Source organism: Opisthocomus hoazin, chromosome 6 (assembly GCF_030867145.1).
Source record: "Opisthocomus hoazin isolate bOpiHoa1 chromosome 6, bOpiHoa1.hap1, whole genome shotgun sequence".
NCBI lineage: Eukaryota > Metazoa > Chordata > Aves > Opisthocomiformes > Opisthocomidae > Opisthocomus > Opisthocomus hoazin.
The window spans coordinates 10,942,657-10,954,824 of NC_134419.1; the positions used below are offsets into that span (position 1 = coordinate 10,942,657).

Below are 12,168 nucleotides of genomic sequence, written 5' to 3' on the forward strand. Positions count from 1 at the left end.
GGGCTGTGAGGATGGGGAAGGGAGAGCTGTTTGGATGCCAGTGCAAATAGTACAGCAACCACATCTGCACTTCCCACCCACCAGGACTCTCGCTCTGGGCTGTGCTGTCCCCCTCCGAGCAGGGGACGGGGTCTGGCCATCCAATATCAGGGGCCCAGGGAGAAGCTCCGTGGGAAGAGGTGCTGGAGGCTGCTTTGCCCGGGGGAGGTTTAGGGGGCGAAGGGGGCTGATGAGGGTGCCGGGCTGCTCCAACTGCTCCAACCCCTTGCACCTCTTCAGTGCAGGAGGTTGCTCTTTAAGTCCCTCTTTCGTCTCCCAAGCGCCTTAGGGAACAGGGGCGAGAGATGCTGGTGCTTTTTATAGCAGCCGTAATCCCTGCTGCTCACACCACCTGCACCCTCCTTTTCCCCAAGGCCAGAGTCTGAGCCTCCGAAATGGGGGCTGCTGCCCAAAAACTGCCTTGAACCCCTTCGGTTCCCAGTGTCGCCTCTCCCAGGGCACAGATCCCGGTTGCGACTGGTTCTGGACTCAAAACCCCTTTGCAGAAGGCGTTGGAGGACCTCAAGTGTTGCACCCCTCTCCCAGTCACAACACTCTGACAAGGAGGGACAGACAGACAGACGTACAGAGACGCGTGGATAAGCACCGGGACAACTGCCTGGCCTCTCCACTCTGCTCCAAGACTTGCTGAGCTGAAACCAACCCCCTGGCACAGCCATGAGAAAGTCCCTGGGAGCAGGAGGAGCTGGGGGAGGCTGGGGGTTTCTTTACTTTCTAATCCCCTCCACCTTTAACAAGAGGGAAACTGAGCCAGGGAGCGAGCGGGGAAGAGCACTTCTGGCCCCACAGCGCAGGAACAGAGCCCTTTGCAGGGCAGCTGATGAGCTTTGAGGGCTGATGAAGCTCCACGCTCGGATGTAACCCCCAAAACATGACATTCGGCATTTTGTCGGGGTGGTTTCGGTGCTGGGGTGGCTGGTTTCCCTTACCTGGGCTGCGCCCGCAAAGACAGGGATGGCACTTGGGCCATCCAGGCTTCATCCCTGGGGACAGAGGGGACTGGGGAAAAGGGATGTGAAATGGGGCAGCGGGAGGTTTGGTCGGGCAGGGGCAGGTGCCTGGGAGAGGCGTATTCCACCTCCCATCCCTGTCTTGGTGGCCAGCACCGTCCCCACACCCAGCCCCAGTCCTGGTTCCCTCCCAGAACCACAGCCATGCAGGGAGCACGGTGAGCACTGCAGCTGCTTCCCTCCCATTTGGGGACATCCCGCTCTGGTCCTGCACCGGTGTCCCCAGCAGGGACGTATCCCGTCACCCCCCTGCCCTCCCCTGCCAGACCGTGCTGCCCTCCCAGCTGCCGTGCAAATTCTCTCTTAAGCAGCTCATCTTTTACTTCTCTCCAGCCAAAAGCCCCCCTGACTCTGCACCCTGCCAGGGAATACCCAACACGTCTTTTAACCTTTTACTACTTCTGTTTTCCTGCCCACAGCAGATGCAATTTTCTCCAGCCCCTGGGACCAGGGGTTCTTGCAGGAGAGGGCAGCAGGGGAAATCCTGCCTAAAACTGCTCAGCCCCTGCCTGCACCACTTTCCCCCTGCTGCAGGTCTGGCCCCTGTCTCCCACAGCCTCTTTGCAACACATTTGCTGTATTTTTCCCTTTAAACATCCCACGGGGAAAAAAAAAACAACGGGGGGGGGGGGGGGGGGGGGGGATGTTCTTCTAGGTCAGGCTGCACTAAGACAGTGAAAGGAGATTAATTTCTCAGAAGAGCAATTCAGATTTTTGTTTCCCTCCCCGCCGGGGACCGTAGCAGGGCTGGGGGGCAGGAGGTGGTGGCAGGAGCACTCACATCTCCTGGGCATCCGCAGCTTTTGGTGTCACCCCTGGGGTGGCACTGAGCGGGGACATCCCCAGGTCCCAGCCCTGCGTGGGGGGCGGAGAGGCTGCTTACCAAGCGATGGGTCACACAGGTGGGAAGGAGAAGGTGGCACCGCTGGGACCCTGATGGGCTAGGGTGGGTGCCCACCACTCAGGGAGGAGGAAGGGGAGAGCTGTGCCACCGGTCCCTTTTGGCACCTGGCGTCCCAGAGCCCAAGCCCATCCTCGTCATCCACCCATGCTCATGCGCCCACGAGGCCCCAAGCAATCACACTTGTTTTTCACTCCCAAGGAGCGCCGGGAAGCTCTAAAGCCGGAGGATTAGTCTCCAAAGCAAAGGCCTGGCCCGCTGCCAGCCCAGGCAGGGAACAGCCCCGGGACGCAGTTCCCAAAGGTTCCTGGCTCACGCTCCGGCTTTGTCCCCATGTTCGCCACCCTGCCGGTCACTCAGCCGCTGACACTGAGAGCAGACTCAGAGGGAGGTCAGGGGGGTCCCACAGGTGGGGAGCAGGCAAGAGGTGACCATGAGACTCCCACTTGGTCCCTGAGCTGCCCTGGGCAGTCAGAGCATCCCCGGCCTGGTGTGGCTCCTCTGGTGTGTAATAGAGGTTGAGCACACGCTGCAAGCCCTTTCCTCAGAAGATGGGCACCGGGTGACATCTTTTCCTTCTCCTCGGCTGCCTCTTTGCACAAAACCTGTAGGAGGTTCCTGCCTCAGAGACCTGCAACCCTGGGCCAGTGGGAAGGAAAAGCTGGAAATCAGCTCGAAACCCAGGACACAAAAACCCTCTGCTGGGCTGGTTTAACCCCACTTTGCTCTGACCAGCGCCAACACTTCAGCCTTGCCCAGGAGCCCACCCCTGCGGCCAAAATACCACCGGGCTGAGAGCAGGGCTTCCTGCCCCATGTGTTGTCCTCTCTGGCCCCACGCTGCCTGCAACGGGTCAGGCAGTGTGAGCCCAGGGCTCTGCTCGCAGCGCTGCTCCCCAGCAAGGCTTACAGAGTGCCCTGGGGTGCACCAGCTCAATGCCCCCCTCCCACCAGGGGCTGGGCTGGCCTGGGGGACAACCCCACTGCCACTGGTGTCACCAGGTCATTCCATCGCACCGCTCTGGCTGAAAACTTTCTCTCGAGGGGTTTAATTTTCAGGCAGGTCACCCCTCAAAGCAGCCGGTTCTCAGCCTGGGGGAAGTGGCAGGCAGGACGCTGTCAGCCCTGGGTGAGACTTGCTTCGTCTGGACCTTTTCTTACCTTTTCCTCTCTGAGCAGCGGGTGCCAGAGGCAGGGCTGTGGCAAGGAGGTCCGAGGCAAGCTTTGAGACAAGCCAGTGCTGGTGCACAGCCCAAAGGGTGCTTTTTAGAGCAGCCCCGAGCAGCCCCAACACACAGAGTTTTCCTCCCAGCATCTGATCCCTGAGCGATGCACAGGGAATGGTACGAGGGACAAGGGGAGCATCCCCACCCCAGCCCCGAGGAGGGTGGGGGTGTCAGGATCGGGCCCCGCAAGCTGCACTTGCACCCGCACATCCCCTGCACCCCTTCCCCAGGTCCATGGTGACGCACCCCACACCAGCAAGCCCACGGGGTTGTGTGGGGCCATGGGGCTGCCAGACCAAAGGCCACGGTGGTTGACAGAGGCACTGGATGTCACCTCCCCTCCGACCATGGGGACCAGGCTCTTACCCCCAGGGAAAAGGTTATTTTCATGCTGCCTCCCCGCAGGCACTAACATAAATTGTTTAAATGGCTGCAGCGCTCAGGGGACAGGCCCTTTCAGAGCCAAGCTGCGCACAGGGAGGGGAAAACCCAGGGGACTTTTTAATAACTAGCAAGGGGAGCTGTTAAAGTGTTTTACTGCTTCGTTAAGATAGTCTAATCTCTGTGTATATCTTAAAAAAAAAAAATTGGCTTGCTGGTGTTTTTATTGTAACAGAGGTGGGTGTTTTCTGGCATCGGCTGGGATCCCGCCTGCTTTATCTGCTTGTTTTCTTACCCAGTACCAGCACTGAACAGCCCAAGAACAGTCCAAGGGCAGCAGCAGGCAGGAGCAGGCAGACCGCTCCTCCCCGGGCAGCGGCAAGGAGCGAGGCCGCAGACCCATGCTGCGGGCTGTTTGCCACCCAGGGGTGCTCTGAACCCTGCTGCTGCACCCACCTTTCAGCCAGACGGAGGTCCCCAGTGTGTTTCCCCAGGGTGGGTTTGGGACACGTTGGCTCTGCGTGTGCCTGGGCAAAGCCTGGAGGTGGGTGACCCCTCGTCCGGGCAGCCCAACAACAGGGCGGGGGATGGCAAGTGAGCTGTGAGAAGGTCTCATCCACCCCTCCAGCTACAAGGGCTGGGATCTGGGGAAACAACCAGTTTTGGGGGCTACGGCCAACTTAGGCTCCTGCAAGCTGGGCTGAAGAGTCCATGCCCAGGAAAGCCCCAGCAAAGGCTCGCCGGGGATGCTGAGGTGATACGCACCTGTCCGACCGCTGGGGTCTAGGTTTGGAAGAGGAATGGGCTGGGCATTTTGTTTCTAAGGGTTTCTTTATTTTGTTTTGTTTTTTACATCAGCCTGGTAGAAAATGGGAAAATCCTGCCGAGCCCTGCTGGCTCCAGCACCCACCTCTCCATCTGCAAAAGCTCGTGGTTTCAGAGGCAGGAGCCGAAACGGATGCTGAGGCCAGGATGGCAGGGCTGGATAAGCTGCTTGCGTTTGCTTTGGAAAGGCTGATGTTTGCATGAGCGCTGGCTCCAGCGGCTGTAGAGGGACCCACCCAGGAGCAAATCCCAACAGTCTGAAATCAGAGCTGTGGCTGCTCCCGCCACGGGCTGGGCTGGAGAAGTCTCTGCCCTACACTCAGACCCCCCCTGCACGTCCTGGGTGGAGGAGGCAGAACAAGGGAAGCAAACAGAGACCCCAGCACAGCTAACGGGACTGGCAAACACATTCTAGCGAGATCTGCCCTGGAAATTTGGGGTAGGAAGGGCGAAGCTGCCGTCTGTAGCTGGAGACGTAGTTCAGCTGAGCTCAAGACGCCCCATCTCCCGGAGACCCAGTCTCACCAGCATCCTCTCTCCCAGCAGACGTGCTCCAGTACCTGGCTGCTTCAGGAAGTGGGATTTTGAGTGTCATCGCCCTGGTGTGAGGAGGGACAGATCCCCGGACACGTGGTCTGTGCCTGTTTCAGGACTCGGGGCTAAACCTGCCCTGCCTGCAGAGCTGCCGGCGGCTGCGGGGCATTTCAGCCCCGAGCCTTTCGCCTTCGCACAGAAATCCCCATAAGCTCAGCAAAGCACTGACAGCATGGCCTGGGAGAAATGTATTTATTAAGCCAGCTATTTTTTGTCGAGAATGATTTTAACAGCGCTGGAGGACTTACCCCTTCTCCCCCCGGGACCCTCAGCTGATTTGTGGCATGCAGGGCTAGAAGAAAAGCAGGGGACAGCCAGTCTTGGGCGACAGCCAGCCTTGGAGTACATGGCGGCCCAGTGGCAGCGGCAGAGCCACGCAGGGAGCCACAAGCTGCTCGCTGGTGACAGCAAGCCAAGCATGGCTGCTCGGGGCAGGCATGCGGGACGCTCGCGCAGGGCAACACAGTCCCGGTTTGCTGGGATTCCCCCAAGTCCTTGGCAGGTGCCGTCACTGGGAGTTTAGATGTTGTCCTGCTCTCCATGTCCATCCAGGGAAGCCCTGAGAATCTGCAGGGGAAGGGAAGGTGCTCAGGGGTCTCATCACAGAGGGCAGTTGCCATTGAAGGTGCTGCTTCAGAGACACAAAGCTGAACCTGTCGTGCCCCCAACCACCTTCCTAACCATGGCCAGCTCCCATCTCGCATCTAGAAAGAGCCGGAGCCAGGTCGCCCCTCTCTCTTGGCTTCCCATTGCCATCAGGAGATGTTGTCCCCAATCCCACCACCCCAGCAAGGAAAGAGCCAGGCTGTGACCCACGCAGGCAGGGGAATGACAGCACCACGGTGAGACAAAAGCCATCATGGTACTCGGCTGGGGACAGATGCACCCACGAGTTGTGAAACCACAACCCTCCAGGCTTGTCCACATGTGTGGAAGCGCCCCTCTCCTTGAAGCAGAGGACTGCAGGATGCCCAGGTCCTTCCCCGTGTCGTCTGGGGAAGGCAGCAGGTCCTGCCCAAGCTCACAGACAGCTCCAGCTGCAAGCCATGCTCTACAAGCCAGCGAGCGGTGTGCTGGGAGGCATGGTGGGCGGACAGTAAAAGGCACAGGCAGAAGCCAAGGCTAAATGGGCAGAGAAGATGTCTTCAGGGCAGGGTCGCTGCAAATCCACCCCAGCAGAGGAGCCTCATGTTTCTGGTTGCTGGTAGGGGGCAGAGAACTGGTGCTATTCATGACACAGATGGAGAATCCCAGCCGTCATCCCCATCGCACTGCGTGAGGGGAAAGCACGAGCCTTTCTGAGTCTGAGCTCTGCAGGCTCTGCCATATGCTCTGGCCATACGCTGCCACGTCCCAGGGTTTCTGCAGGACTTGGTCGCGAGGTGGAAGACAGTCTAGAACAAACTGGGAGGACTGGATCTCCACTCAGGATCTCCATCTCCCACCTAGTGCTTTGCCCTTCTTGTGTAATCACATGAGGAAGGGAAACCTGCGCCATCATCCTTCCTCCACAGGGCACAGATGAAGGCTCCCCAGCCCAACGAGAGCAGCTACAGTGACCGCCCTGATCACGCTTCAGACTGGCTTCATGGAGGTGTTTAAACCAGGCAGGGCTTCACATGCAGGGTAGAGGGTTTTAGCATCCACCATGTGCCTGCGGCCAAAACCCAGGTGCCCCAGGTCAACTCTACACTAGATGGACACTGGCCTTGAAGACGATAATGGAAACGAGCACATCCCACAGGGATGCCTTGCTGGTGGTCCTGCCCTGCACCTCGCACCAGACATACTGGTGCCACTGAGCTGCAGACGCATGGGAGCATCTCCTGTCCTCCCTGGGTAGCCGGTTTGAGGGAAGGGTCCCCAGTTTTTGCAGACAGGAGGCTGAGGATTGGAGGGAAGAGGTCCCAGAAGTCCCGCTGTCCCAGGTTTCCCCACCAACCCTTCCCCACCACCAACATCTAGGACAACAGAGGAGTGACCAGCCGCCTGCAAGCACCCCCACAGAGCAAAGGGTTAAATTTACAGGGACCCTTCTCATCCCGCCTCTCCCAGAAATTCACCGCAGGGTGGGCACCCTGTCCCTTAGGGCCAAACACTGACGGGGGGTCAGAGGAACGGTGCAACACCACCAAGCCAGCCCATCCCCCCTCCCCAGCCACCCCAACTCTCCCAAGCAGAGACAAGTGAAGCAGACTGGAGAGCTGGATTGGGAAGGTGTGGCCACGGGCTACAAGAAGGTCACATCGTCCTGAGACTGGAGCCAGCGCCAGTGGGCATCGTACTCCAGGTGCAGTTTGCTGTTCAGTTTGCAGTTCTCGAGGTCAGCCTCGGCTTTCCGAGCCTTCCCACCCGGGTTCCCCTTCCCCAGCCTCTCCCCAGTCCCCGATGGTAATTTGGTGTCTCTGCCCGGCTCCAGAGAAGGCGGCTGCTGGCCCAAATACCCGTTGGCCACCTGGGGCTCCTTAGCAAACCGGTGATCCTGGGGCAGCCCGGGTGGGGAGAGGTCCACGTGGGGCCACTCGTGCTCCGCTCTGCCCTTCTCTTGCTTTGCAAGCCCCCTCTCGGGGTCCATCCTGACCCAATCCTGCTCCGCCCTCACCAGGGCTCTGCCCGGCACGGGTGCGGTGGCGGTTTCAGCGGCATTTTGGGAATACTCATCCATGTCATCGGCCAACGTGTCCAGGTAGCTACCGACAGAGATGCTGTCCAGCCTGTCGTTGGGGTCCTGCAGGCTGTCCCAGCTGCCCCGCCGCGAGGCCGCCTGGCTCTCCACCAGGCTGTACTGGCTGCTGGCCAGGCTGCTGCAGCGGCTGGTCAGCGTGCTCCTCTCCTCCAGCAGCCACTTCACTGCCTCGATGCCATCATTCACCACCACCAGCTGCTGCAGGATCTTCACGTCGACCGCTCGCAGATAAGCCTGGCAGGGAGACAGAAAGCACAAGGGTTTTGGGGGGGACCAAGGTGACCCTGGTGGACAAGGGACCCGAGTCCCAGCACACCCTGGCAGAGGTGTCACCATCGTGGCTGAAGGTCTCCCAGACTGCTTGGTGAACAGCATGGCATGGGGGAACATCCTGAAGGGAACCATCTCAGGGGACCCTGCCCAAGACCTGGGGACACGACCATCAGGGACCAACAATTTATGGCGCACACCGGCCACCAACCCCCTCAGGGAAATAAATCCAGGGCCCTTATCACAGAATGTTCAGGGTTGGAAGGGACCTCTGTGGATCATCTAGTCCAACCCCCCTGCCGAAGCAGGGTCACCTACAGCAGGCTGCACAGGACGTTTTCCAGGCGGGTCTTGGATATCTCCAGAGAAGGAGACTCCACAACCTCCCTGGGCAGCCTGTGCCAGGGCTCCGTCACCCTCAGAGGGAAGAAGTTCTTCAGATGGAACTTCCTCTGCTTCAGTTTGTGCCCACTGCCCCTTGTCCTGTCACTGGGCACCACTGAAAAGAGTTTGGCCCCATCCTTCTGACACCCACCCTTGAGATATTTATAAGCATTTATAAGGTCCCCTCTCAGCCTTCTCTTCTTCAGGCTGAACAAGCCCAGCTCCCTCAGCCTCTCCTTGTAGGAGAGATGCTCCAGTCCCCACGTCATCCTTGTAACCCTCCACTGGACTCTCTCCAGTAGTTCCCCATCTTTCTTGAAGTGGGGAGCCCAGAACTGGACGGAGCACTCCAGATGGGGCAACTGTCACTGTCTCCTATGGGGACAGGGGTAAGCAAGGAACTGGAGGTGCTGGATGCAGATCTGAGCCCAGAGCATCCCCCAAGCCCTGGGAGGCAGAGCAGGAAGGACCAGGCAGGAACATGCCAGGACGTTGCTCAGACCTGGCTGGACTATCAGCACCTCCCTTGATTGTTTCAGCCAGGTCCCTTCATGCATTTACTTCCCTCCTTCCAGGGTCTGCTCTAAGCCTGGTGACAACACGACACAGCAGGATCTGGAGCCTGAGACCCAAATCACTCCCAAAACGGGGGAGGACGGTGGGGGCGGACAGGCATTGCTGATCACACCGCTCGCCTCGCCGACTCCTGCCCCTCCGAGCCGGGGGAAGCTCTTTGCAAAACTTCAGTTGCTGCAGAAACATCTGTTTTCCTAACGGAAAGCCCCGCGTGCCAAGACATTCCTGTCTGTGTGATACTGGCCGCCGAAAGCCACTGGATTTCCCCTGCGCGGGACGCAAATATTTTGCCAGGAAAGGGAATAAGCGGCAGCAGGAGGAGAGGGAGAGAAACCCGTTGCGGGACAGGTACGGGCAGCCCGGGAGCTGCGGATGCCCACGGGTTTGTTCACAAACACACCCCGTCCTCGGCACCAGCAAGCTGCGGCGGAAACCCACAGGGTCCCCCGGGATGGTTCCCAAGCCTCACGCCCGGTCCCCAGGATCCGGTGCCCTCAGAGTCACCCGCCCGCCCACGGGTGACCCGCCAGTCTCTCGAGACCCCCGTCTCCGATCCCACAGCAGCCTCAGCAACAGAAGCATCCGAGGAAGGGGCCTGGGAAAACTCCAGCCAGGGTTTCGGCACGTGAGGCCTCTCAGTCGAGAGGACGCAAAAAAAAAAAAAGGGGCAAAGATTTGTAAAAACCCGACGGCACCCCCCTCCCCCCATCCCTTCCCCGCGCTCCTCAAACTGGATTCAAAGAAAACATAGCAGCGACGTGCCCAGATTGGGGTAGGAGCCAGCTCTGAAGTGCAGAAACTTCCTTTCTAGGCAAGTTATTTCAAAAACTGCCTACAATGGACTTTTCCGCACGCGCTGCTAAAGCCTCTGGCCTTGGCAGGGAGAAGAGGCGGGAGGAGGAAGGCTGGGAACCCCTGATGGGGGGGGTTCCCCATTCTTCTCTGCCATGTGGGGAAACACTCCCCGCTCTCCGTATCATTTGCTGGAAAGAGTTGGTTGTCGATCTGCCACTACTTCAGGCCAGCCCCCCTCCTTGCACCCCAAGAAACCCCCTCTCCAGCAAGGCAAGGATAGAGCGGGAGGAGACCTAGCTCCAGCTGCTCCCCATATCCCTCCAGACGTGGTGATGGGGACACCGCACCGACCTCGTACCAAGAGCAGCCGTACAGGGGACGGTCACACTCCTCCTCACCCTCTCCAGGGGCAGGCAGAGGGGGGAGAGCATCCCCCTCCCCAGCACGCAAGAAACCTGCAGGCACCTTCTCCCTTGAAGACATCTAGCCCTAGGGATAATACATCTTCCTGGACCAGGAGGTGAGAGCAGGAATTTGCCATCTCCTCCTCCCACCGCCCGCTCGCAGGCCGGCTTCTCCCCCGAGCACTGGGTTTGCTGATCTCTGCTGCTGGGAGGGGAATTTCGGTTCCTGTTCACGGGGACGGGGAGACGCGGGGAGCCCCGTGCTGGGTTTTGGGCACCCAGGCACTGTTCCCAGGCTGCTGACCTGGGTGCGAGGTGTCCCTGCTTCTTCGCCGACCGGCAAGAAGAGCCAGGGCAGAGGAAGGAAAAGCCTTTCTGAGCCGAGGTTACCGATGCGCAGCCAAAGCCGGGCCTTGCAGACCATGGGCTGACCCTGCCTGCACCCGGGCAGGGCAAACACCATGGCTGCTTCCTCCTCCTCCTCCTCCGAGCAACCCGGGGCTCGCAGACCTTTCTCCTCCGGTCAGAGTGCAGCCTGGAATCCGGCGGCAGAGGGAGGACGAAAGCTTTGACACCGATGGGGAATATTGAGCCGGGCGAAGCATGGATGCAGAGGACTCCGTCCGGGTGGGTGCCCAGCCCCGCGGGCGGCAGGCGCGGGTGCCGGCATATTTACCCTGTTTCCCTATGGAAACGGTGCTCGTTCCCGCCGGCTCGGCGCGTCTGTCTGTGTGTGGGAGAGTCCCTTCCCCCCGCAGCGCTCGCACCCGTTGCCCAATCTCGCCACGTTTCCCAAGGGCGAAGGCATCGCCAGCGTTTGCTCCCTCCGCCGGCACTCCCACGGTCCCCGGGAGAGGCCTCACTGGAGCCCAGCCCTTTACAAGCCACCGGAGAAGCCCCAGCGGGGAGCGAACCCCAGGAAAGCTGCCGGTGATGCTTGTGCCTTGTCACCCAGGCGGTGACACCCCGGGGAAGGGGCACGGGGACCCAACACCATGCCCTTGGCGAAGGTCCCTGCCCTAAATCCCAATCCCCAGTGCACCCTGGTCCCCACCGGAGCCAGCGCCAGGGGAGTGCATGGGGTGAGAGGGGCAGGACGGAGGTGGGCAGGGGGGTCCGTGGGACCCCGGGGGGGACAGTGCATGGGCCAGGGAGCGGTACAAACTGGGGGCTGTCAGCCTATACAGGAAAGAGCAAAAGGCGGGGGGGTGTCCCCAAAATGCAGGCAGAGCACGGGGCACTTATTAGGGGGCGGTTACAAGGGGCATACAGCCTACCGGGGGGGATGGCAGGCAGTTACCGGGGGGGGGATGCAGTTACGGGGGGGGTCAGCAGGCAGTTATCAGGGGGCCGGCAGGCAGTTGCCAGGGGGGGACCCAGTCTACCAGAGTGACAGCAGACAGTTACCGGGGGGGGGGGAATGGCAGGCAGTCACCGGGGGGGGCATGGCAGGCAGTCACCGGGGGGAGCGGCGGGCAGTCACTAGGAGGGGGGGGGTGGCAGGCAGTCACCGGGGGGATGGCAAGCAGTCACCGGGGGGGGGAATGGCGGGCAGTCACCGGGGGGGGAGATGGCGGGCAGTCACCGGGGGGAGCGGCGGGCAGGCATCGGGGGGAGCGGCGGGCAGTCACTGGGGGGATGGCCAGCAGTCACCGGGGGGGTGGCAGGCAGTCACCGGGGGGGATGGCAGGCAGTCACCGGGGGGGGGGGGTGGCCAGCAGTGCCCCCGGTGCCGCGGGACTCACCAGCTCGAGGCGGAGCGCCCGGAGGCGGTCGGCGAGCGGCGGGCGGGCGCCGCGGGCGGGCGGCGGCGACGGCGGCGGCGCGGGGGCGGCCTCGGCCCGCAGCCCCCGCAGCAGCCCGGCGGGCGGCCGCCGCCCCACCTTGCCCGCCAGCTCCCGCAGGTCGGCGGGCAGCGCCTCCCCGCCGCTCTCCATGCGGGCGGGGCGGCGGCGCCGCGCGGGGCGGCGGCCGCGCTGTCACCCCGGCCCGCGCCCCGGCCCCGCCCCGCCGCGACGGCCCCGCCCCCGGCCCCGCCCCTCGCCTCCACCTGCCGC

General features: G+C 61.4%; 1 protein-coding gene across 1 annotated transcript; it reads right to left on the reverse strand.

Moving 5' to 3' along the window:
• Positions 1 to 5,171: 5,171 nt before the first annotated feature.
• Positions 5,172 to 12,048, reverse strand: LURAP1 (leucine rich adaptor protein 1). The gene is made up of 2 exons (XM_075424571.1): positions 11,857 to 12,048; positions 5,172 to 7,916 (listed from the first exon to the last, which is right to left on the reverse strand). The coding sequence occupies exons 1-2, from the start codon at positions 12,046 to 12,048 to the stop codon at positions 7,227 to 7,229; spliced, it is 882 nt and encodes a 293-aa protein (XP_075280686.1). The 3' UTR covers positions 5,172 to 7,226.
• Between the last annotated feature and the right edge of the window lie 120 nt (positions 12,049 to 12,168).

Coding starts and splice junctions, on each gene's coding strand:
- LURAP1 (XM_075424571.1), bottom strand. CDS start 12,048: ATGGAGAGCGGCGGGGAGGCGCTGCCCGCCGACCTGCGGGAGCTGGCG. Junction 7,917..11,856: donor GGGCGCTCCGCCTCGAGCTG/GTGAGTCCCGCG, acceptor TCTCCCTGCCAG/GCTTATCTGCGAGCGGTCGA.